Source organism: Callorhinchus milii, unplaced genomic scaffold, assembly GCF_018977255.1.
Source record: "Callorhinchus milii isolate IMCB2004 unplaced genomic scaffold, IMCB_Cmil_1.0 Scaffold5, whole genome shotgun sequence".
Lineage (NCBI taxonomy): Eukaryota > Metazoa > Chordata > Chondrichthyes > Chimaeriformes > Callorhinchidae > Callorhinchus > Callorhinchus milii.
Window position 1 is genome coordinate 1400471 of NW_024704746.1, and position 27033 is coordinate 1427503.

At 43.9% G+C, this 27033-nt stretch overlaps 1 protein-coding gene across 3 annotated transcripts in view; it reads right to left on the bottom strand.

Annotated features, from left to right (window-relative positions):
* Positions 1–27033, bottom strand: part of patj (PATJ crumbs cell polarity complex component) — a 149636-nt gene that overhangs the window by 12502 nt on the left and 110101 nt on the right. For 2 of the 3 annotated variants that reach the window (XM_042334863.1, XM_042334864.1), the window contains 9 exons: positions 24593–24684; positions 14972–15044; positions 11388–11417; positions 7229–7327; positions 5920–6012; positions 5253–5327; positions 3368–3497; positions 2705–2841; positions 1977–2060 (listed from right to left, as the gene is read on the bottom strand). In XM_042334863.1, coding sequence (XP_042190797.1) covers positions 1977–2060; positions 2705–2841; positions 3368–3497; positions 5253–5327; positions 5920–6012; positions 7229–7327; positions 11388–11417; positions 14972–15044; positions 24593–24684 — 813 coding nt within the window. The remainder of the gene's footprint in view (positions 1–1976; positions 2061–2704; positions 2842–3367; positions 3498–5252; positions 5328–5919; positions 6013–7228; positions 7328–11387; positions 11418–14971; positions 15045–24592; positions 24685–27033) is intronic. The other variant, XM_042334862.1, reaches the window with a different exon arrangement.

Below are 27033 nucleotides of genomic sequence, written 5' to 3' on the forward strand. Positions count from 1 at the left end.
ACAGGTCGATTTCAAGATCCTCTCACTCATTTTCAAATCCTTTCATGCCCTGGCACCTCCCTACCTCTCCGACCTGCTCACCTCTCACCCCACTACCTGTTGCCGCCGCCCAGCTGGCTCCGTGTTGGGGTAACTTTTGGAGTTGAACAAAAAGCGCAACTTGCATTCATATAGCGCTCTTACCATTGAGAGCATTGTCAAGCAAACCTCCTCTGCTTGTCCAGCCAGGCCCATCCTACCCATTTGGCTTGCACGGTGAGCAGGACCCAAGTGGGAAGAATCTATGCCCGCAGTGTAATGGGTAGCCGAGAGAGATCACTGAAGAGGATGGGCTCGATTCCGACATTCCGTTGCCAAGCCTGTTACACTGGAGCCAGCTCAGCTCCTTACCAACCCCAGCCCCCCATCCCCTACCAATCCTCCCTGGAAATCTGCTATTCTACAAGATGTCTTTGCTGGTCAAAACACATTCGTTTATAACGATGAAAGGAAATTCTATGTCTAAATCTTGCAGAAGAACAATAGCATGTCAAAGGGCAGTTCAGGTGATGGATGAGTTCTGGAGAGATATAAAAGGTGAAGGCTAAAAGATGTCTAACAGTAATTGAAAACGTCTGCCTTCTCTGACAGAAACCTCGTGTTAACAGCACTCACAGACAATTTCCTCATACTAATGATCCTCCAGCAGTTTAATAAATACTAAGTCAGCTCTAATACTTCATGAACTTATAAACGCTGTGTGCCAAACACCTAATCTCAACCCGGGAGCCGGTTTTGTCTTGAAATTTAACATGGCACTGAATTCTGCAAAATTCTTTGAATTTAGACCTTAATTTGGAAGCTGGTTTTCTGCAGTTTCCTAAAAAGTAAGAAATGTGGATACCTGTAGCTCAGTTCGATTCCTGGGCAGGGCGAAACCTTAGGCAAGTTATCTTACTCAACATGTCTCTATTTATCTACCAGTAAGTAGGAACCTCGTTGTTAGGTAATTGCTGGGTCACTTTCAGGGTAATAATCTCTCCATGAAAAAATGGTGACTCAATCCACGACTGTTTGTGCTGGTGCAACCGTTTGCTGCAGTTTGCCCCAAAATACAGTCAATTCACATTACAGTATGTTCTGTGAAGAGCTTTGAGGCATTTCAATGACGTGATAAGACGCCATATCAAATGCAAGGATTATTATTATCATTATTATTTTACAAGTAAACAGTTTCCAAAGTAGACTCGATTTTCCAAGTTGGTTTTCCCACATGGTCATTTGAAAATCTGAGGAAAACTGGCTTCCAAATTAAGCCTGATCAAATCCTCATAATAATCCTTACATTTGGCATTACTCGTTACCACATTGTTGAGACATCTCGAAGCATGATTTTACTGTAAATGCAATGTCTGTATTTTGTAGGTGAACATGGCAGTAAATTTGCGCACAGCAATGTCCCATAATCAAAGTGAAGTGATTTTATCTGGGGGATTGTTGGCCAGGACATTGGAAGACAAAAACGTCCTTCTCTTTTTGAATAGTTCCTCTGAACAGGCACAGACAAGACCTCAGTTTGACGTCGGATCCGACAGATAATGCAGCTCTCCTTCCAGAAGTGTGTTGAAGTACTAGTTTTGAGTGTGACAAAAACAACAACTTGAATTTATATAGCGCGCCTTAAGGAGGACAGCGTCCTAGAGTACTTGACAGTGGCGGAGCACAACACCAAGCTAGGGAGGGGGGTGTGTGTGTGTGTGACCGTAGGCACGGTCGAATAGGAATGTCTTCAGGCACGACCTGAAGATGGGGAAGGAAGACGCAAGATGGAGGGATAGAGGAAGGGTGTTCCAAAGTCCTGACTTGGGGGCTTGAACCTATAACCTTCTGATTCAGGGGTGAGAGAGCTACCAACTGAGCCAGGCTGACACCTTAGCCAGGAGGTACAACAATGGCTGCAATGCATTTGTAAAATAAAGCCCATTTGCTGCACTCACCTCCAAGATCTGGTCTCCAGCCCAGAGTCTGCCGTCCTTAGCAGCTGCGCCCTCCTCATACACCTCGTGAATAACTATCGCGTCCTAAGGGAGATCCACAAACATCATTTAGATTTGCCAGAGCCCTGCACATCTGGATGTTGGATCAAGGGGAGGCCATTCAGCCTGCCTCACATCTGGAAGTCTCTTTTGGTTTAATCAGTACACAAGCCTGCTCGTCTGCATTCAATTTATTCCCTGAATTGAATCTGAGTTGAGCCAATATGTGTCTGTGCGTGTATGTGTGTGTGTGTGTGCAAGGGGGCATGGTGTTAGAGATCACATAATAAAAGAAAATTTCACTTTTACAGAGTTTACACATGTTCACGTAGGGTGGACATCACAAAGCTCATTCACACACAGTGCCCGTAGGCACCTGAGCTGTGGGTGGGAGCCGAGGAGCGGGTGGGGGCAGGGGAGGGATGCGAAAGCATGGTCACAGAGGTAAGTTTTGAGATATTCCTTGAAAAAGGGGAAATAGAGAGCAAGCAAGTCATACAGACTCCAGGATGGAGTTCCAGAAAGCAGGGGCAGAATGGCTGAAAGCCAATCTGCTGAGCAATGGGAGAGGCTGGATCGGTAGGATTGGATTGGATCTCCATCAACTTACACTCCTGAAACTATTCTGTGTTGTATTTGAACTGGAAAACCATTGTCCCTCACCTTCCACAGGCATTTACTGTACTCACCAACAGGGTATCCTTCCCCCCCACAATGCTGAGGCCAAGGCCTGAAGATCCTTTGGAAATTTCGATGGTTGTTTCCTGTCCTGGGACCACAGAACATGTTGCTGGATCCAGTACCACAGCAGGTGACAAGATATTACCTTCGGAAAACAATTTCAGAAGATGCCATGGGTCATACCTGACATTTCGTGAACTAAATAAAATGTCTAAGTTTGACTCAGAGCCCTTTATTTCAGGAGCGCTCTCAAAGCGTTTCACGGGATTTACTGTAGAGTGTAATGACTGTGTTCCCGAGTATTAGGTACAGGTTTGCAAGAGCCAAAGTTTGGGAACCCCAGAGTGTGTGTCGGAGTACAAGCTGCAGTTTAACGTAGCTTGTCCTTTGAAAATATTATTTAGTCAACTTTCTTCCCCACTGATTGTTGCGCTAGGACACCCTACCTGTTCGGCTTTGGCTTGCAAGGTTAATATTCTGTTTGGATCTTTGAATATTTCTACTTCCCAAGAATCAATCCATCTCTTCCTTAAATCCCTCAATGGCTTTCTCATCAGTGACTATCTGGTCCAATGAGTTCAGGATCGTTATGCAGATTAAGTGTGACCAAGTGCGTGAGGGGCGCTATATCAATGTGAGTTGTGTTGTTATTATTGTTGTTATGAACTCACTGTGTTCTGATAACTTGGAGTCTGTGTTGAGGTAGGAAGGGGGAGTGGCTGTGGATGTTTGCTGTGTCCTGTCTTGAAAGCTGATGGTCAGTTTCACGGTTCCTTTTGCCTTTTTGAGGAGATTAATGGCCTAAAATAAGATTGCAAAGGCACAGAATGTAACACTGACAGAGATGCAAGCATGTTTGCGCGCACACAAAAACACACACACACATCATATACCTGGTTATAGTGACTTCGGAAAGAAAAGACCTACAATATGGTGAGAAGCCAGTTCACATTCAGCTGTATCTCAGGCAATGAGCAGGAATGATCTGCCAATGATGCAACAATCTTATTTTAATTCCCTCAGAACCTTCCACAAATGTTCTTCAATTTTCTTTTGGTCAGCCAGGTGTCTGACACATGCGGAAACTCATCAGCAAGCTTAAGAGTATTGAACCCAAGCTGAGATTTCCATGTATCCCACTTAAGCATGGAAATTCCAGAGACAGACTCCACAATAAAAAGTGTTTGAGATCAAAATAAATTGCAAGAATGAATTGGAGTGCGCCCGTACCAGTACTGCCTTAAGGATGCTGAGGTATGGGTATGTAGAGGCCTGATGGTATAGGGGACAGAGCTGCAATCAATCAAATCCTGCTGAATTTTGCTGGTCTTAGTCTGGGCTGGAAAGGGAGGGGTGTATGTGTATGTGCGTTTGGCTGAATTGGCTCTGGTATTCCCAGGGTTAGGGAAGGGATCACCAGCCCAGGTTTCCCGGTCTCTCTACAGCACCCTCTACTGGTAGTGAGTGTGTGTGGCAGCCGGGTGGGGGGAGGTCAAGCTTGGCTGTGATGCCCTCTGCAGCCGAGTGACTTCATGACACTCACTGCCAAAGCTCAACACCTGAATAATTGGCCACTTGGACAATTGGGCAATACTGATGGGCAACTGGTAGCTATAAAACATACTTAGCTAGGGGAGGCCAGACTGGGAGGAGAGAGGCATATGCCAGTGGGCGGAGGAAACTAGTCAAACAATTGGACACACAAAATATTTTTTAAGAAAAAAGGACATTGAGGTGTACTTCTTAATGAAGGGACCTCTGTTTCACATGCACAGAGAGAGGGCATGGTGGCGGGCGTGGGTGAGAGCGAGAGAGAGCAAGAGAGGAGAGTAGAAAAAAACAAGGAAATGGGAAAATGAATGTAATCTCAGAGGTCAAATGGGGCAAGAGCACTGTTGGGAGCGGTTTCCTGATTTGTCTGGTTGATTTAATGAAAAGCTGCCTGTGATTAACTCCTCCACAAAGGGATCGCAGTGCTGCAGAACTCTTCACCCCGTCTGAGGACACAACCGATTAGCTTCTTCCTCTCGAGGGAATTGGAACTGGAATTGAGAACTCCAAAATAAAGACGAGCCAAGCAGATTGTTTTTCACACTGTGATGAATTTGTCCATTTGGCCTGAGCAGCGGTGTAGTGCGGACACTATACCAGCTCCCCCCCCCCCCGGTACGGTCTGACTCTGTTAGAGCGTAGTGGTTTGGTTTGTGAGAGGAAGCAGTGCAATATGAGGGGTCACGTTGCAAAATGGCTGCCAGTCAGCACTTGTGAGCCCAGGTCATGTCGCTGATGGCATCATCGCTGAAGTCGCCAAATGATGCAATTCCCGATGTCCTAAGTTGGTGTCATCAATTACATCGCCAATGATGTAATCACCAGCGTTGCAGATGATGTTATCATTACGTGGTCAAATACATCATCACTTCCTATATGCGCCTGAGCTACCTATGCACAGACTTACTCTCTCTACCGGAGCACGGTATAATAGGGTCCGACTGACTAGGAGAGCAAGATTGAGCCACTACATAGAGGGGAAACATGTTCACTGAGCATGGTTACCTTCTCCGGAGGCTGTGCCACGACACTCTCATCATCCACAGCCAGGATTCGATCTCCCACTTTGAGCCTTCCATCCTAAACACAGCATTGATCGATTATAACAAGATATGAGTGGTAATGTTTCTTTAATCTGAATTCAAGCAGCTTTCAGCAACAGTGGACTCACAACAATCAATGTTTACCCTACCTTCTCAATATACCCCTCCCCATCAAACTAAGGAACTTTACTTTACACAGAAGCTGTCCATAGTAAAGTGAATGAGGAGAGTTTGAAACACAAAACCATGTAATACATTCTGTGCTTCTCGAATTGATTAGCTCAGAGCAGCAATCTTTCTCTTCTCTCTCACTGTCACTTCCCACCTTAATTGATACGTCAAAATGACTAACTGTAAATAAACTAAACGGACATTATTTTATGTGATATGTGCAAACCATGGGTAAATCGTGCGTTATTAACCATTTGCTTTGCCTGCAAAATACACAGTCTCTATACTTGAATCATTTCAACTCAATATTAAATGCCATATCTATATATGTCATATATCAAAAAATCATTGTCAAGAGACCTGCATTTGCCCATGGTTTAAACATAAGACCCCAGACCACTCATTTTCCACTAGGGACTTGCAATGTCGTGGCTATTGGCTTCAAGTTTGCTTCTTACCTTTATTGCTGCTCCATTGTCAGTAAGGCTTTTGATAGTAACTCCCTTGCTGGTGTTGTCTTCACTGATGGCAAGGCCAAGACCAGTATCATCCTATGAGTACATAGAAATATCAACTATTTACATTTAGACTTCCATCTGCTCAAGACTTTCCAACTCCTTGAGAGGAGATGAGGCTAACACTAGGCCTGTATGGGGGGTAGAGTGGGGGTGGGGTGGGGGGGGGGGAGTTGCAAGGTGCTGTCCTTTGGATAAGACATTAAATCAAGGTGTGTGTACTGGTGGATGTGTATAATGGACATTTTCAATGAAATAACTCGTTCTTATTCCTCCAGAAGGTGCTGTTCATCTATACACACACTCACACACCTGCCTGTTCAGGTGGATGTTAAACATCCCTTGGCACTGTTGAAAAAGAGAAGGGAGTTTCTCTCCCAACAATCAGCCAATAATCAGACAAATGAAATTGATCATACTACATGGCAGTTTGTGGGATGTTGTGTGGAAACTGGCTGGCTATAAAAATACATAGTGACTGCATTTCACAGTAAATCCTGTGAAGTGCTTTGAGACATCCTTCCGAGATGAAAGGTACTGTATCAGACGTAAGGATTAATTATTCTAATTGTATTATTATTAGTAGTAAGGTGTATTTTTGTTAAGATGACATTCTGTAAAAGGTGTGCAGACATACACAGAGAAGAAATCTTTCCCAAAGACTGGGGATCAGCCCTGAATACGCAGCATTCCTATCTAATCACAGTATGTTCGGGTTTCCATCGGAGCCTTGGTTGCTGTATCAATTATTTATTATTACTTATTATTACGTATTTGGACCAAAACTTATTATTACTTATTTGGTCTCATCCTTCCAGAATATCAACCGTACTTCCTATTAAAATAAGTACCAGCGTCCTAGCCTCAACCACCCTTCCTGGTAACCATGTTTCAGTTGTTAACTACCTTCTAGGTAAAGAAATAATTCCTTGTGTCGGTCCTGAAATTGGCCTTTGTAACCCTAAATCTGTCATCTCCTGTTGTGCTGGCTCAGTTCATCTGAAAGTAGCGTACTGCTTGTTCTTGGGTTTGCTTTCACTTTGGGTCCAAATTAATTTAGAAATGACTTTGGAGCCCTGGCCTATTGTCTCTTGAGTTTAGTAACGTAGGGAAATCATGTGCAACGATCTAACCATCAACAGATGTAAGAAGCTCCTTTAGCAAACGCTAAATGCTCTTCAAAGGCCAGATTTAATGGAAATAAAGATGTTGACCTGAACTTCACATTAAACAACTCTAACATGCCTCTGACCTTTGTTAACAGTATGTGCTGGACGTTCTTGAAATGTGAATAATCTGACTGCGAGGATGACAGTTCCAGAGAAGTTGGCAGTGCTTCTGCATCTCGAACCTAAGTCAAAGAATGAATGGTTATTACATAAGGAAAGGAGTAAGATCCTCAGTCATTCGATTCCTGAGCCTGGCTCTCGTCTTTGAACCAGAAGGTTGTGTTCAGCCCCACGTAGGGATTTTGAACTCCCACAGTCTTGGGGGAGCGCTGCATTGTTGGAGGTGTAGTCTTTAAACCGAGGTCCCATCTGCCTGTTTCAGGTGGATGTTAAAGACCCCATAGCGCTATTCTAAAAGGGAAGGGAGTTTCTCTCTCCCGGTGTCTAAGCTAGCAATATAATTGGTCATGAACTTTATGGTTGTTTGTGGTACGTTGCTATGCACAGATTGGCTGCCGCGTTTGCCCACAAAACAGAGTCACCACACTTTGTAATATGTCCTGTGAAGCGTTTTGAGACATCCTCCACATTTGAAAGGCACTGTAGCAAATGCAAGAATTATTATTGTCAGGGTGGTCCAACCTTTTGGCTGCTGAGGGCCAGGTGCCCTATTTGAGAAATGTCCTTGGGCTGTATAAAGCTATATTTTTGTGGCTCCCTTCTAGAAACATAACTCAATATTTACGGGTTATAGAGGGAGCGGGTGGGCCAGATGAAATAGAGGGAAGGGATGGGGGGGAATGGAATAGGTGTCAGTTGGACCACCCTAAATAAGGAGGTTGTGAGCAAGAGCATGAAAGTTAGGATCTACCATTAAACTTGGAGTCCAAGAAAATAGTTTCTCTTGAAAATGTTACAAGTTAAAGTCTCCACAGAACCATTTTGGAAGGCAAAGCTGGAACTTGGTACAAAAACTGGACTTTGAGAGAAAAAAACAAAGGGTAAATACAGCAAAGACATGGTAGCACAGGATATATAACAAACTACTATATATAACATTGCAGAAAACGTTTGCAACAAACCAGACTTGCTTCACAGCCCCAGTCCCCCTCTGCTCCCCCTCTGGTGGGCAAGGTTTCCCTGGGCAATCTTTCACACACCATCTTCCATTAAATCCCTCCACGTCACTCTCTCAGTCCTTGCTTTAAAATCACATCTTAGAAACCTCTCCCTCTGACTGCACCTTTGTCCACCACCCCCACCTATACCCTCCTCCCCTCATTTCACACTGCTTTACAAAGTGCTTTGTGATGGGTTGCTAAGTGAAAAAGGCACTGCACAAGTTGTTGCTGATGTTGAGTTTAGGGCATGGTGACTCTGTTTTGTAGGCAAACGCGGCAGCCAATCTGTGATCCACTGCGTCTCGCTGTCCTTGCATAATGGAAGCAACATGAATTACATTAAGCCACATGTGAATTAAAATGACTCCCTCCTATTTGATTTGATGCATCAAGGTTAGTCCAGACAAAGGAACATGAGGTACACATTTGAATGCGTCTGTTCCTTCTGCAGAGACCCAGTTTTTTTNATTCCTTGTAATAACCTGCAGGCTATTTACACAGCGGAGTTCATCCTCCGAACATCTGCACCAATTAAAGGAACGGGAGGTTTCAAATGAACATATCTAGGTTTTCAATTAAATGACTCATTCTTATTCCTCCAGAAGGTGTTGTTCATCCATACACACACACACACACACAGATACACATGCACACATACACAAAAACCTTTTCAAAATAGTCAATTGAATCCTCAGCCCATTATATTTTCCTGGTTTCTCTCACAGTCATGTACAGTGATGGAGATAATGGTAAGAATAATCAGTCCCAAAATATGAAACCACATGTCAGTCTGGCTCAGTTGGTGGCACTCTTCACTTCGACTCTGAACCAAAAGGTTGCGGATTCGACCTTCAACAGCTCATAGTTTGGGCTGACATTCCAAAGCAGTGAAGTGTGTGTGTGTGTGTGTGTGTGGGGTGGGGGGTGGAATGGGGTGGGGAGGGGAGTGCTGCATTGTTGTATACGATGTCCAACAATGCAGCACTTGTTGTTGGCAGTTTGTCGTTCCATCTGACAGTTCAGGTGGACGTTAAAGATCCTATTCGAAAGGAGAAGGAAGGAGAAGGTGTCCCAGCCAAAAGTGCAAGGATATCTTACACGACATTGCAAACTTTATTGATTTGAAATGTTCAGAACAAAACAATCTCACCGCAAAGCAACTGTGCATAACACGGGAGGGTGAATGTTAGGGAGAATACTGTGGTTTAAAGTCTGACTGTGAAGAGTGTGCTTTCTGCATCCTATCAACATCTTCATTAAGTCTGAAATGCACATAAGCCAATCAGTTTTCTGGCAGCTTTTTAAAAATATAGTATTTCACTTACAAAATACACAGTTACTACACTCTACTGTGTATCCTTTGAAGCCCTTTAAGACTTTTTGACAACAAGATAAGGCACCATATCAAATCCAAATATCATTGTTATTATTAATAAACATTACTTTCAACGTGTGTCTTTGCCTCCTGTCAATGTTATCTTGGAAGCATGTAAGGGGTTAAAATTGCAAAGCATGTGGTTCTAATTAGAGTAGATGATAAATGTCATATCAGAACAACACGGACCGGTCATAACTGAAATCTGCCCTTGAGACCTTTCACACTGTGCTGTGATGGACAGGTTTGGTGTTCTCTAAGGATTGAGATAAAATGGGCCAAAGGGCCTTCTCCACCCCAACCTCTCTTGTGATCTGCGATCAGTTGGAAAAACAGGACTGAAGATACAGGTTTCTACTGAAGCTGGGACACATACCCTTGGGCATCAGAGTAGATGACAGGCGGGTTTGCAGCAAAGCAGGGCAATACACCTCAGTTATCGCTCCCCAATTAGGTTAGTGGTTAGAGCATCGCCTTGCAAGCGAGAGGACGTGTGTTCAATTCCCGGGGGTGGGCCGAAATCTTAGGCAAGTTTCCTTATTCCACACGCCACTGTTTATCTAGCAGTAAGTAGGAGCTCAGTTGTTAGCCAATTGGTGGATCACTTTTTCGGGGTAATAATCCCTTAAAAAAAAATTTGGTCACTCAGTCCACAACTATTTGTGGAACACTGCTGTGGACAATTGGCTGCCATGTTTCACCCACAAAATATACAGTCAATTCAGTTCACAATATATTCTCTGATGCACTTAGATTCGTCTCAATGAGTTGATGAGACTCTATATCAAATGCAAAGATTATTATGCCTTCCTGTGAGATATCCGGTCTAACAAATGGTCAGAAGAGAACTGAGTAACTGTAATCAGTGTAAACAGAACAACAGCTGTGGAGTGAAGAGGTGGCAGTTTGAAGCAAGTGTCTTGCCTACAAATGAAGTAACACAGGGAATGAGGTCCAAATTTGAATCTCATGAATCTCAGGTGTTATTTTTTCTCCCACTGAATTGATCGCAAAGAACAAACGCCTGACACACACACATATAGCTTCCCTGCTACTGAACCACACCCCACAACCTTTAATGGTTTGTCGGAAAGGAAAGGCAGAAAAGCCTAATGGGTAGGGTGGTCCTAGCTGAACAACCAACAGGAAAGCTTGCCAGACAGCGCTCTCAACAGCAAGTTATGTAATTGTAGCTGGTTCAGCTCCAGCCTGGGACTGGGGTCCCCAAGCCTTGGCTCTTGCCAACCTGCGACTAATACCTTTCAGAATTAGGTAAGCAGAACGCGTCCCTCCAGGGACAGTGCGCATTACATTCCAATTAATATCTCTAGAATTTCCATGGGTAGGAGGAGATGTATTATTATTATTGTAAGATATTATTGTAACCTGTCTACTCCTTCTGTTTGACTGTGACGGTCACTCTCCTATCCCCAGCCTCCACCTCTCCTGATCCCAACCCCCAGCTTGGGTATAAATCCCAGACTGTCCAGTGCCTTGGGACGTCCTCCGGACGTGAAAGGAGCTATACAGATTCAACTAGTTAACTGATATTGTTGTTGATCTTCACTCGAATATTGCATCCGCACAGAGAGGTTCAGAATGACTTAAAAAATTGGATCCGGTCACCTCCCCTCGCCTTCTCTTCCTTGACTGTCTGTATTTCCCCCCCGCAGCCCCAGCCAAGCGACTCGCTAAAGAGATCGTCAGTTGATGCAAAGATCAAAAGGAAAAGAGAGTAAAACCCACCATCATGTGACAGCCACAGATCTGGGACTGCTGTGAAAAGAAGGGAACAATGAGAGTGGAGCCGTTTTACTTTCGATACTCCTGAAAGCAGGTGCTTTCAGACGTCTCAACAACGCGATAAAGAGCTGCATCAAATATAAGGATTATTATTATTAAGATTGATCTGCGACAAGAATTTATCCACATTCCCAGTGACAACTATATGAGTGCCAAATTCCAGAGCAAGCCACCCCCACCCCGCCAATAATAATAAAATCTGCGTTTTAAACACATGCAATGCAATAACTGCCTCTTTCCCTTCCACCTCCCAACACAAGAAAGAGGATAATTTTTCCCCGCAGAACATCTTCAGGGGTGAAAAACGCAGTTTTTAATTCTCACTCCTCCCCCAACCTTATCCAACTGGCTGGGCCAAAATCTGTTCACAGAGCCACGTGTGCTAAATTTACGACTTGGGGTAACCAGCATGCAAACGTACACGGCTGCCTTGATTGATTCAATCGATAATTAAAACATTTATAGTTGCCCTAAATCCATCTCGTGATTTGTTAGTTGGTAACATTAATTAACCCGCAATTCAGAATTGTACGGCTGCACATTCACTAGGATTTCTGTGCCCCATTCATTTTAATAAATAGTTGCGTAACTGTTCCAGACCAGGTCCTCTCGCTTGCCAGGCGAATGCTGACTTTCAAAGCTCACTTTCTATGAAGTTCACTTTCAAAGCTCAAATCTCTTCCAGTGTCAGCATGAAATCAACGCTCAAAGGCACGCTTAAGGTAAAGTGTGGGGTTTAATTTGCGTGTTGGATTAACCATGTGCAAGCATGTACGAATGGAGGGAATACTTTACTATGTAACCTGCAACCAATGGAATGGGTCGTTGGTGACAAAGATGGCACCAGTTATTAATTTCATAATTAATTTGATAATTAACCAAAACTGTAAATTTAAAAGTGGGTTTTTAACCCAAGGCACAATTGGACATACAGGGGAAGCTTCCTAATGGAGGCATGCACATATGCACACACTCTAATGCAGTGCTGTGATGGTGTTGCACTGTCAGAAGTGCCATCCTTTGGAGAAGGTATTAAACTGAGGTCCCGTCTGTGTGTTCAGGTGGACGTTAAAGATCGTATGGCACTATTCGAAAAGAGAAGGGAGTTTCTCCTGGTGTCTGGCCAACAATCTACGCCCCAAAATTGATCACTCATTCCATGGCTGTTTGTGGGACACTGCTGTGCGGAAACTGGCTGCCTCATTTCACTCACAAAATACACAACCACTCCACTTTACAGCATGTCCTGTGAAACGCTTTGAGACGTGTCAACAATGTGATAAGATGCTATATCGAATGCAAGGATTATTATTATTATTATATGGAACTCTCAGGCTGGTTTGGCAAGCAAGCACGGCGATGGGTTTCCGTGTGTCAAACTCCCTCGTGTGACCAAAACCAAAAATTGAGAGCTCGCATCAGGCTCGATGGCAAACCACGCAAGCAGCCAGAGAACATTTACAGACAAATTCCAGCACTTTGCATTAGTATTTGGAGTTGAGGTACAGATCAGCCATGATCTAATAGAATGGCAGAACAGGCGCGAGGGGTTGAATGGCCCACTCCTGTTCCTTTGCTAATATATACTATTAATAATAATACTAATAATCCCAGTATTTGATACAGCGCCTTATTACGTTTTCAAGACTTCTCCAAGCGCTTCAGAGAATATACTGTAAAGTGAATTGACTGTATATTTTGTGGGCGCAACGCAGCAGCCAATTGCGCACAGCAGCGTCCCACAAACAGATGTGGATTGAGTGACCAAATTATTATTTTTGAAAATTTTTTTTATGTGGGGTTGGCACCAGCTCCATCATTCAATTGGAAAATTATGAGCATGTTCATTCAGAAAGGCACAGCCGCAAAAAAAAATCTACTGCAAGCAAAGGAGAAGCAACTGTAGCAGCTTCTTATGTAGAAGCTAATTTAAACCCAACGTTTTTCCTTGAAAATTGACACACCAGAGGCCAGCAAGCTGTCAGCTATCCAGCTTCACTAATTCCCACGTGGATTCAAGCAGCTTGAACACTGAACAATCTCTGTAAACCGGCAGTTTCGTGCCCATGTTATTCGAATAATTTTGTGGACACCCGGCCTTTAAGCAAAGATCGATTTGCATGACTCTATGGAGCTTAATCCCAAGTCTTAATATGGGAGCATTTGCTCAACAGACAAGATGGATAATGTAGCGTAGTGGTTAGAGCGCTCGCCTCCGCAAGCTAGAGGATCTGAGTTCGATTCCCGGGTAAGTCGAAACCTTAGGCAAATTTGCTTACTCCACACGCCTCTGTTTGCCTGGCAGTAAATAGGAACCCTGTTGTCAGTCGAGGCAGATTGCTTTCCAGGGGTAATAAACCCTGGTCACTCAATCGAAGAACGTTTGTGGGCAATTGGCTGCTGCGTTTCACCCACAAAATTCACTTTACAGTATATTCTCTGAACTGCTTTGACACATCTCAACGATGCGATAAGGTGCAATAATAATAATCATTGCCTTTGATGTATTATCACGTCTTCGAGACGTCTTAAAGCTCTTCACAGAATATACTGTAAAGTGAATTGACTGTATATTTTGCGGGCGAAACACTATATGAAACGCAAGGATTATTTTATTGTTATTATAATAACACTGTAGACATGCAAGCTAGCTAGGCTGAGACACTCAGAACAGACTAACATAGATTGAAACACCAGCATGTCAGACTATGTGACTGGAGGCATCTGTTTAGCAAGTCATTCTGATTTTATTATTGAAGTTATTAGGGTGGGATTTACGCTGTCGTGTCTTTTCAGATCCATACTGCTGATGGCAGCTCAGCCAGCCTTGCTCATCGGCAGGACTTACGAGCATGGATTCTTCTTCTTCCCACTCAGCAACTGCTATCCCTGCAAGTCAAACCCCCAGCACTTAAGGACACTACTCCGCGTAAAGGGTACGATATAAATGCAAGTTGTTGTTATTGTTGTTGTGGGGTGGTCCTAGCTGGACAAGCAATGGGAAGCTCTCAATGACAAGCTATGTGGTTTTAAGACAGCTGTTATCCCCCAAACACACACTCCCAAAGCCAAAACTATCTGGGATTCTGTAAGCAGAGTGCATCCCTCCAGGGAGAGAGGATGCATTTCATTCCTGACACGGGGAATTGTCATGTGTAGGTAGCATAGTTATGTGTGGCAGTACATTGGTACAAAGTAGGGTGGCACACATAAGTTTGGATACTCTTAAGTGCAGTGATGGGTTTCCGCATGTGTCAGACACCCAGCGGACCAAAAATAACCTACCTCTGGGAGTCAGTCTCGGGAGAAAAAAAGTCTGACTTGCGTTTAATTTCACAAGTGTAAAAGAATTACCCATTAATATTAGGAAACCGAGTTAGTAGATTTTCAAGGAGTTGAAATACACAGTCACTACACTTGACAGCAATTTCTTGTAAAGAGATGCAAGATGTTTCGGAGTTAGACTAAAATGAGTGCAAGGATTATTAAACTAAAATAAGGTAGGGAATAGCTACCCAGATGCTTACCTCAATGGAAGACTGTGAACTGGATGGCACAGGGAAGGGAGTAACGGCCATTTGATTAACAGCATCTTCATTCCTGTATTAATGAAAAAAGAGAAAGTAATTGAAAAATATAACTTGCAGGTCTCTTTTTTTAAACAAAAAATCCAATTAAGACTGTTGAGCGCAAAAAGAATCGCTCACCACAATCTTAATTTAAACATTTCATTTAAAGTTTCAGCAAAGTAAATTGCTTTTCGTTTTTCATTTAAAACAAAGGTTTCAATTCTGTATTTATTTTTGCCTGGCCGGGTGCCTGACACACGCGGAAACCCATCACCGTTGCTTAAGAGTCTCCAAACCAAAATGAGAATTCCATACATCCCACCTACATGTGGAAATCCCAGAGACAGATTGTTGGAATGGAATGCACTCTCTCTCTCTCTCTCTCTCTCTGGAGTAGACGCATCCTGCTTACCTAATTCCGGAGAGTATTAGTCCAAGGCTTGGGGGGACCCCAGAGTGTGCGTTGGGGGTAACTGCTGGAGTCTAACCAGCTAAAACCACACACAGCTTGCCATTGATATTGCTGTCCGGCAAGCTTTCCTGCTGCTTGTCCAGCTCGGACCACTATACCCGTTAGAACTTTGGCTGCAGGTTAAACAGGAGATGAGGGGGATGATTCCCTGCCTCCAGCGACTGGTCTGCGCTTCCAGGTTCTGCCGATGAGCCAGGCTGGGCTGGGCTGTCTTCAACAGTGCCCTGGAATACTGCGGACCCTCCAGGCTCAGGAACTGGACTAGAGATAGTCACAGTGTGATGGTCTCCACCCCAATTCCAACATTCCATTGCCAGACATTTCCTGTAGCTCAGTGGTTAGAACAGTCGCACCGCAAGCAAGAGACCTGGGTTCGATTCCCAGGAGGGCAAAATATTGGGTTCCTTACACCACACACACGCTTCTGTTTAACCAGCAGTAAATTGGAACCCGGCTGATAGTCGATTGGCAGATCGCTTTTCCAGAGAACAAAATTCTTTTTTTAAAAAATATTGGTCAATTTAATCCGTGACTGTTTGTGGGACACTGCCCTGTGCAATTGGTTGCACACAGCTGGGGGGGCGGGGGGGGAAATAATAATAATGGTTCAAAATCTTTGATACAGCTCTTTCACGTCGGGTGGACGTCTCAAAGTGTTTCACAGGATTGCACTGTAATCTATCTAAGTTAGTTAGTAAATGAGAAAATGGAGAGGTTAGGAGAATTTATTTTCTGATTCTGAGTGGTTAAGATATGGAATGCTTGGCCGGGAGCAGTGGTTCAGGTTTCAAAAGGGAACTAGATAAATACCATGTAAAGGGTGCTATATAAATGCAAGTTGTTGTTGTAAAGGAGCCAGCACAGACATGATGGGCAAAATGGCCTTTGTCTGTGCCATGAATTTCCATGGTTCTATCTTTCCACAGGATTTGAAGGTGGGGAGGGAGAGGATGAGGCGGCAGGATTGAGGGAGAGATTTCCAGAGTCTCGGGGCTGAAATGACTGTGCATTTTGTTGTTGACAAAAAAACGGAAGTGGGGTAGGTGGTCGGCAGTCTTAACTTTAGTTTGTCACAGCAATATTTCAGCACCTCAGTTGCTTGAGCTGACTACTTAGCAGATTTTGCTTAAAAAGCCAAGAGAATCCCCATTGCTGCTGGCAGCCTCAAACGCAAGTCGAGAGAGATTTCAAACTCATCGAAAAGACCGACTGAAAGGAGAGCAGACTGTCTGGGTGAGAGCAAGCGCATTGTCAAGTGCCGGAGAAATCCAATAAAGCGCTCGCGTTATTGATAGAACAATAGAAATGTTTTGAAAGAGTTGGGTCTTTTAATCTAGGAACTCTCGGAATCACCCAGGAATGTTCGTCATATGCAGTAAAAAAAATACATATATAAAACTCTAAAACAAACGGCTGATTTACTGAGCATGGCTAAGCACTTCTAATGAGTGTAGCTGGCACAGGTGTTAATCAACAGGTAGTATCTTTGGGTCAGTTTCCTGATATAATATGCCTACAAAATGCACAGTCACCGCACTTCAATGTAAAGCCTGTGAAGTGCTTTGAGACGTTCTCCCAACCTAAAAGATGCTGTATTAAATGCAAGGATTATTTTTAATATATTAGCATTACTTTGATTATCATAATAAAGGGTGAGCACTGTTTCACTTGTTAAATTGGTTTGAAATTCTGTGCGTCCTCCCTAAATTGGTCATCCCAGTCCCTCGGCCTCGCACCCCCCCTTGCCGCCTTCAAGACCCATATCGAAACTATCCTTTTCGACCGTGCCTTCGGTCACCCTCCAACCCCCACCCTCCTAATCCCAACCACCAGCTCGGGTGTGGATTCCAGTACTGACTGTTCTTCCTGATACGAAAGACTCTCTACAAATGTAATTTGTTATTGATGTTGTTATAGATCAAAAGTTAGCGATGGACAAATAACAATTAATCCCATGCATTGTAAAGTGGGGGGGGGGGGGGGGAGAGGAGGGGAGGTAACGAAAAAATAAAGTTAGGAAGAAATAGTACAAATTAGTGACTTGCACAGAAGCTAAACAAGCGATTCCTGACACAAGTAATATTCGCTTTGCACACACAGCACTGCAGAAGTAAACAAGACTGCCGGATCGAATTAATTTCGCACAGGCGGTGAGGAAATCAGGGAGCAAAACATCTTAAGTTTAGGGAGTAAAAACGATTGCAGTTACCCTTCAGAGCAGCAGAAGATGGTGAAGGAAAAGATGGGCATATTTGCTAGGATTGACTCCCCTCAGCCAGCTGAGTAGGTACCTTCAACCCGTTCAATAACAGAGCCACGTCATGCTGCAAGCCCGGCGTTGCACTGAATGGTAATCTCTGACATTCTCCTCCCTGCCTCCTGTTGCCTTTCCTGGATGCTCTGTGGCTCTGAGACGGGAAATGACTCTCTTCTGCCCGAGCCCTTCATGGGCAAGAAAAGTATTAACAAACCCAGGCGCTCGGGCACGGAACCAACACTCCTTTTTTTTTTCTCTTTTCCTTCTTTTTTTTTCTCTTTCCTTCTTTCTGCTTTAATCATGGGTTTTCATGGTTGCAAGCGTGTTAGTGCCCTAGGCATGCCATGTTGTAGTGTGACTTGCCTTCAATAGCTCCAATGCTCTGACCTAATCCACACAAGTCACATTGGAGAACCTTTCAGATACAAAATGTACACATCTCGCCTCGGTGATGGAAAGGGGCCTTTATAATTTCTCTCTCTCTCTCACTCTCTCTCATCTCTGTATCATCAGTAATACAATTCCAACAGCACAACACAGCTGTGAGATTAATTAAGAGGCAAACCTGACCTGTAGGATGGAATACGATTAAAGTGCTGAAAATGCCACCTTCCTCATCCTCCACACGGGAAAGGGAAAAATAATATCAATCAGCTCGTTCATACCTTTAACAGGTGACGTGGCTTTGGCTTATCGCATGCAGCTGGAAGCTATGTTTGCTGCGAGCCAGAAAAATGTCTTCACTGCTCTGACGAAAGGAAGATAAATTTGCTTTTTAAGTCCAGAAGGTTTCTGACCATCAAGTCTTCCCAAAGTCTTTGAATGTTTGCAAATGTTAGTGAAATCGTGACAGTTGTCAATCAAACCCTCATTTTTTTCCCATCAAGATAAATGCAAGTTGCTTCTGTGATGATGTTGCCCAAAATCTAAGACACTTTCTTCAATTCCTCCCCCAGCACATACATACACACACACAAACACACACACACACACACAGACAAACACACACAAACACATGCGTGTGTGCTGCAGGATTCTGCAACGGAATTGTAAAGTTTAGTCACAAAGCAAAACATTTGGTCGCAAAAATAATTGTTGGTTGCATCAATCTCTAGAAAGCAAACGTCCTCCCCTTCCATACCTTGCTCAGTCTGCTTTCAGTCATTCGCAAAATAATATTAAATGGCACCGAGGAAGCCTGTGACTTGCGAGACTGAGACTGTATGTAAACTCCTCAAGGCCCAAAGTGAAGGTAGAGCAAGCAGGCGGCTGAGCAGACATTACACTGTGTGATTTACACAGAAGCCAGCTGTCTGCTGTAACTCACTGAATACCATTAGCCTTCATCTGTCACTGAATGGTACCTACACTCCAGCATGAATTGAGTAACCTTTAATCCATCCTGTCACTGGCTTTGTCAATCAGCGTCTCATTCTTCCCCCACTCCCCCCAACCACCACCTCCTTGCATTGGTCGCATTCTGAAAAGTCAGTCACCTCGCCGCCACTAAAAATGTGACTGGTTTTGATAGTGTAAATACTACTGTGAATCAGGACTGGTCACTGGCCAGGCCCACCCCAGCACAGTGAAGCTCTGGCAGTTTATCTTCTCACCGCGCATGCTAACTGGGGGAAATTGGCATTCAATGAAATCGCTAACAATCACCCACAACACGAAGCAAGGGAAAAAAATAACCTTTAATGATGACCACAGAGGACGGTGGAAGGTGAAATTGACTTCTCTCGCTTGAAAAGTAAGCCTCAATAAAAATGAACTGATACTACACAATGCAAATTTACATTTATACACGCCTTTCATGTCAGGAGAACTACCCGAGGCACTTAACCCAGCTGGCTTGGCCCTCGAGCTCAGGGTGGGAGCCGAGAGGGTAGGGGGTGGAGGGGTAGAGCCGGGAGGGGGAAGATGACCGAAGGTGCGATCAAAGAGGTCGATATTGAGATGGACCATGAAAGAGGTGAGGGAGGGTTGCCCAGGGAGATCTAAGCTTTCAGTGACTGGCATGAATTTAGTTAGTGTCACCCGCCATCGAAGAATACTTTCCTTTTCCCTCCAAGGCAACAGGGCAAGAGGGCACAGACTCCGGGTTGTGAAAGGCAATCTCCACAGCTGTTAATTGACCCCTGAAGCAGACTAACAGCAGGGCTCTGAGGCCAGGACACTGGGAAACCACTTGATGCTGTGATGTGAAGATGGCGAGATTGGTGTTCGGGAAGACTGAGATTGGATGGGCCAAAAAAGGATTTCATCTGAACCTCTCTCGTGATCTACGTTACAGTTCTACATCATAGTGCATTTGATATGAAAGTAATAATAATAATTCTTGTGTTTGATAGAGTGCCTTATCACATCTTCGAGACGTCTCAAAGTGCTTCATAGAATATACTGTAAAGGGAATTGACTGTATTATGTGGCCGATATCCCTATTGCTTTGCAACATCTCTGACCAGACTGCTGGAAAACAAGTGCTATGTTTCCTAACAAACACAATGACTATTCGATTGCTGAATGATTATTTTTCTCAGCCATGGGAAAGAAGAATTGATGATAAGTGCAACTGATGTGGCTGTCACTTAAAATAAGTTCTAATATGGGGGTCGGCACTGAACAAATTACATTTGCAAGTGGAATATTTTCCCATCAAGTCAGAATTATCAGCTAATTTTAAACACACCAAACCCTTCACTCAGTTACAGTGCATCTTGATGCAAAAGTAAACAGTTCAAAGGTGTTGTTCAACATTGGCTCGAAGGGGCCCCACAAGTGCACAGAAGATCTCACCTATTTTCTCCTTGGTTTCAACCTATCATTCATTTTAAAACCCAATGAGGAATGGCTGTGTTTCCCTTGTTCTTTACGGAGAGCCCAGGCCAAGCCTATAGGGATCAATTTATTTTTTGGTCAGCCAGGTGTTTAACACGTGCAGAACCCATCACTGTGCTTAAGAGCATCTAAACCAAGCTGAGAATCCCACGCATCCCACCTACACATGGAAATCCCAGAGATAGATTGTTGGAATGGAATACACACTCACTCCCTGGAGGGACGCATCCTATTTCCCTTAAGTATTAGTATTATCCAGAAAGTATTAGGTGTAGGTTTGCAAAAGCCAAGGCTTGGGGACACAGAGTTTGCGTTGGGGTAACTAATGGAGTTTAACATCACCAGCAGAGAAGACAAGAGACGACAAGAAGTTTTTAAGGAGATGTCAAACTTGGGCTCCAAACCTTACAGATTGCCGCCCAGATATGGGGTCATCTTTCAGGCTTTAGATACAATTAAGCCTTTTACAACAACAACTTGCGTTTATACACAGCACCCTTCACCCGGGGTAGCGCCCCGGAGCGCTTGACAGTGGCAGGATCTGACAACGAGCCAGTGGGAGAGGGAGGGAGGGGGGGAAGTGTTCGCAAGCACAATCAAAAAGCAAGGTTTTTAGGCGGGATTTAATAATAATAATAATAATAATAATCCTTGCATTTGATATAGCGGTTTTCACGTCGGGAGGACGTCCCAAAGCGCTTCACAGAACACACTGTAAAGTGAATTGACTGTATAATTGTGGGCGAACGCGGCAGCCAATTGGGCACAGCAATGTCCCACAAACAGTCGTAAATTGAAAATGACCAATTTAATTATTGATTTTTGAAGGGATTATTATTTCCATGTGTAGGTGGGATGCATGGGATTCTCAGCTTGGTTTAGATACTCTTAAGGCGTAGGTTTGCAAAGCCTTGGCTTTTGCAAACCTACGCCTTAAGAGTATCTAAACCAAGCTGAGAATCCCATGCATCCCACCTACACATGGAAATTTAAAGGTGGGAAGGGAGGGGGGAAGGCAGAGGGATTGAGGGAGAGAGTTCCAGAATATTGGGGCATAGTGGCTGAAGGCACAGCGGGGATGGGTGACAAGCGGAGGCAGCGGGTGGCGGAGTGAGGGGTAAGCAGGTTGGAGAGGTAGGGAGGTGCGAGGGCATGAACGGATTTGGAAACGAGTGAGAGGATCTTGAAATCGATTTGTTCAGTAATTGGATTAATTCAGCCAGTGGAGCCTGGCAAGGACTGGGGTGTGGGTTTTGTACGGTTGAGTATCTGGGTGGCGGAGTTTTCAATTAAGTTGAATTTTATGTATGTGGACCAGCGAGGAGGGCATTGGAATACTCCAGCCGGGAAATGACAAAGGGTTAAGGGTTTCGGGTGCTTTGGTTGTGAGGTATGGACGGAGAAGGCACTGTGGCAGAGGTGGAAATAGGCGGTCCTGGTCAGGGAACGGATGTGGAGTAGAAAGGAAAGCTGGGGATCGAACCTGACACCTAAGTTGCACACGGGTTCAGTGAATCTGAGGGAGAGTTTCTGGGAGATTGAGTTGTTCAGACGTTGCTGACATTCAGCTGCAGGAAATTTGCGCTCATCCAGGCCTTGATATCCATCAAACAAACTGACAAGACATCAGCGGACTGGGAGACACAGCTGGAGGAGGAGAAGTAGATTTGGGTGTCATCCACATACATGTGGAAGTTAACCCTATGTCTGCGGATGACATCACCGAGAGGGAGAGTGTTGTTTTTGGAACAATAAGAAGAACAACAAATTGCATTCATATAGCACCTTTCGGGTCTGCCCAACATCCCAAGTCTTAGGGATAGGAGAAGGCCATTTGAGCCATCCTTGAGATTTTTATGACATGATGATATAAATCTCTTTATGTTTCTCATTCCACGCTCCTTGTCTTTGGAGAAGCACATTGATGAAGGCACCAAGGAGGATTTCAGTGGCAGAGAGGGTGAAGGAAGCACACAAGTGGACAAATTAAGGAGATGGCAAAAAGCAATCTTAGCATTGGAATGAATGTGGGGGTTGTGTTGCCCTTTGCAACTCTAAACCTGTGCTCTCTTGGCCTGTTATCTCAAAGTATAGTTCTGGGTTTACTTTCTCAGTCCTGTTTAAAATCTAATACACCTCTGTAAACTGTGAGATAGTATGAATTGATCTTGATGCTGGTACAATCCCTCCCTCCTTGCAGATAAATCACTTTGTACTTGTGTTTAACACAGGACACACATTGCTGTGTAAGTAACCAGGGACACAGGAAGAGATTGATAGCTGTCTTACCGTCAATGTTCGGTCAGGTGACTGCCTGGCTTGTGAACTCTCATTCTGAAGCATTACTTTATATGGAAATACATTTTGTGTGTGTGTATGTGTTGGGGGAGGGAAGCAGACTTATTGCTGTTACATTATTATCAGAACCAAGATGTCAAACAAATGCTTCTTACTTTGCTTCAATACAAAGTGATTTGCAAATGGGGGGGGAAGGAGCAAATGGAAGGCAGTTAACACGCTGGGGAGACAGTGGCGCTCATTAAGCAGATAAAAACATAAATACGTTCTCACTCTTCAACCTGCCAGCCAATAAGCAGAGTGGTTCCAGTTGTGTGAGTACTGAGCTGTGTAATTAGCATGTTTTCTAAGAAAAGCCTTGCTTGAAATGGCAGCTTATTAAACATTAACAAAATGTGTGAGGTCTGTGGCTAGATAGGGCAGTGGTTTATAATAACAATCCTTACATTTGATACAGTGCCTTATCACGTTGTTGAGACATCTCAAAGCACTTCACATAATATATTGTAAAGTGAATTGACTTATATTTTGTGGGCGAAACACGGCAGCCAATTGCACACAGCAGCGTCCCACAAACAGTCATGACGAGTGACCAAATTATTATTTGTAATCTGCTAATCAACTAAGAACCGGGTTCCTACTTACTGCTAGGAAAACAGAGGCGTATGGAGTAATGAAACTTTCCCAAGGTTTTGCCCTGCCCGGAAATCGAACCTCGGTCCTCTTGCTTGCGAGTCGAGTGCTCTAACCACTACGCTCCAGGACTTCATGAGACCTTGCTCCAACCCTCACACAACTATTACAACTCATGCACTTTTATGGTTCTGCAAATGCATGGATGGACGGAGATTTATAAGGGGCTCGGCATTATCCCTTGCCCAGAGGTCACCGTGTGATGCAGATTTCTCAATTGAAGCGCAGCCCACCAAGACCTTACTGAATGTTCAGCAATTACATTCCCATTAGCCCCCTCCCCCCACTGTAAAGTACTTCAGCTGCGCATGTGGCCAAACTTTGTTTCACCAAAAACGTCAAAATTGAGGTCCAACGCAACATCGAATGGACGGAAGGCAGCTCCCACTCCTCACCCACCACACCCCCTGCTCTCCGAATCCATTCTCAATGGAGAAATCCCAGAGATCGAGTGTCTGGTGTGTTGGATTTCCAGAGCAAGGCTTCTGTCTCCCGAATAGCGGAATAATGGCTTTACAGTTTTCAGTTCAACGTAAAGCCAATATCCTGCCAAATTGCAATATCCACACCAGATTAATGAGGTTGCCCCCAAGTTGGCAAGAGCAGTGAAGCTAACTGGTTTTATTGCTGTAATATTACGGGGATTTTTTTAAAAGAAAAAATTGTAGGGTCACAGGAAAGATACAGAACCGGTCAAGCCCAGGCAGACAGGACACTCTATGGCCCTGTTCAGCAGTTTTAAGGTTTTATACCGGAGACTGTGTAAGCAGGTGACCTACCTTCACTGTGAAACGATTAAAAACAAAGCTCACTGCCCAGCCGCTGAATGCCGTTGTAGCAATAACTCACATTGGGCTGAAGGGAATATCCTTTTTTAAAATGAAACACTGCAGACTCAGTCTGGATCCACCAACACATTGGTTTAATAAGAATTACAACAGCCTGCAATACAGCTCTCGCTACGTACATCAGATATGAAATTAACAAGCATTGGCTTATTTAATGAGGAAGGCATTACCTTATCAGAACTATTTTGACCTTTGTTCGAGCGTTCTTTATAATTGCGGATGCATTTTGATGGCTTCTTCCGTACAGAACCTGGCTGTTGATCTGCGTGAATTAAAAGAAAAGCACATTAATGGGATTTCGTAAATTATCTGCAGATTACCAAAGGGAAATAGCGACTTTAGGTACGGAACAAAAGCAGCCACTAAGCTACGATACATACAAACTAGTACTTGCCTGGCAACTTATCACTTAACATCCCCACTGACAAATAAATGCTACACTGAAACGATTAATAACACTCCGCAAAGCTAGGGGTAAAGGACCAAAACTACGTGGCACAGGTGCATAAAGCAACATGCACTTACTGGCTACCTAATTGTTGCTTGTAACCGAATACGATGGGAATATGCTGAATGTAAGGCTCTATCGGGGTTGCGCTAAGAGCTAAGGGCTGTCATGGAAGTGATCTTAGATTGTCATCATGCACGATCCCACAGCAGTTATGTGGATAAGCGTGCGAGCTGGAAAGAGATTAAACAGTGTGCAAGTGACACTGAGCAAAAAGAGTGTCAAAGAGTCAGCGAGGGAGAAACATTCTTCACGGTGAGGGATGATTAGTGATTTTGCCACTGCTATCGCTTTCTGTGTCAACCTGTCACAGTGGTAGAGCTCTCGCCTCCGAATCAGAAGGTTATGGGTTCAAGCCCCAAGTTGGGATTTGGAATCGTAGTCTAAGCTGACACTCCAATGCAGCCCTGGGAGTGAGTTGCATTGTTGGAGGAGCAGCCGTCCTTCGGATAAGACGGTAAAACCGAGGACCCATCTGCCTGTTCAGTTGGACGATAACGATTCCGTGGCACTATTCGAAAAGAGAAGGGAGTTTTTCCCAGTATCCTGGGAAAAAAATTAAAATTGATCACTCCTCCATGGCTGATTGTGAGCCCAAATTGGCTGCTGCGTTTCACCCGCAAGATACAGTTACGACACTCTATAGTATATCCTGTGAAGCACTTTGAGATATCTTGATAATAATAATAATAATCCTTGCATTTGATATAGCGCTTTTCACGTCGGGAGGACGTCCCAAAGCGCTTCACAGAATAGACTAAAGTGAATTGACTGTATAGTTGTGGGCGAACGCGGCAGCCAATTGCTCACAGCAATGTCCCACAAACAGTTGTAGATTGAAAATGACCAATTTATTATTGTTTTGTTTTGGAGGGATTATTATTAGGCTCTGTGTGGAGTAAGGAAACTTGCCCGAGGTTTTGCCCTCTGCCTGGAATTGAACTCAGGTCTCTCACTTGCAAAGCGAGTGCTCTAACCACTGAGCTACAGGACTCCACAAAGTCCTGTAGCTCAGTGATGACCTGAAAGACGCTATATCAAATGCAAGAATTATTTTTTTTTCTTGAAGTCACCCCTTTTTTTTAGTCTTTTCTTTAAGTAACCCCATCTCTTTCCCCGAGTCGAAAAGATAAGGGAGGGTTCTCCCAACAATCTACGCCAAAATGCTCATTCACTTCATACTTATTTGTAGGAGAGTGCTATGTTAAAAATTGGCTGTTGTGTTTGGCTACAAATACATAGTTAATAGATTTTACAGAAAAATTGTGAAATGTTTTGAGATGTTTAGAAAGCAAGAGTTATTATTATAACAGGCAAGGTGGCCCAAGTTAGACAAGTAATTAAAATAGTATTCCCAATTAATACAGAGCCTCATCCTGTCAAAATATCTCAGCATATTGTTATAGTTTCCAGATACCATCTGCCTAAATACAAAGCAGAACAACAAAAATCCATATCTAATTACACTGTGCAAAAACTATAACAAATGCAAGCTTCATAGCAGTAAAAAAAATCCATCAATACATAGTAAATCTAGCTGACCAATAAAGAATTGTTTTTTGCCTCCAGATCTGCAGAAATTTTTGGAAATGAATTATGTTGCCATCCTTCATAACCAGTGGAAATTAGTCAGCATGAAGCGATAAATTTTGCCTTGCAAATTATAATTTCAAATACAGTCTGGTTTGATATGGGACATGCACTTAGTCAGTGACCTAACCGCAACTTGCAGAGATTGGATAACCTGACCTGAACTGCAACAGATGGAGCTGGAGCAAAGGCAGGTAATTGGAGTTGAGGTACAGTTCAGTCATGATCTAACAGAATGGTGGAACAGGCTTGAGGGGTTGAATGGCCTACTCCTGCTCCTATGTAGCTAAATGGAGAAGTCCTAGGATACAACCCTGCTTGAGTGGTGCTATAATGCAAGTTGTTGTTGTTGTCCTCTTACTGAAACCATGTTTGGATCATATAGAAAAACAGGAGACGTGTTTGTGAAGTTGTGCGATGGGGTTTATTGGGGAATGCCAGAGGACAGATTCACCCTGGTCACTGATTAGGGTGTCAGCCTAGCTCAGTTGGCAGCTCTCTCGCCTCCGAGTC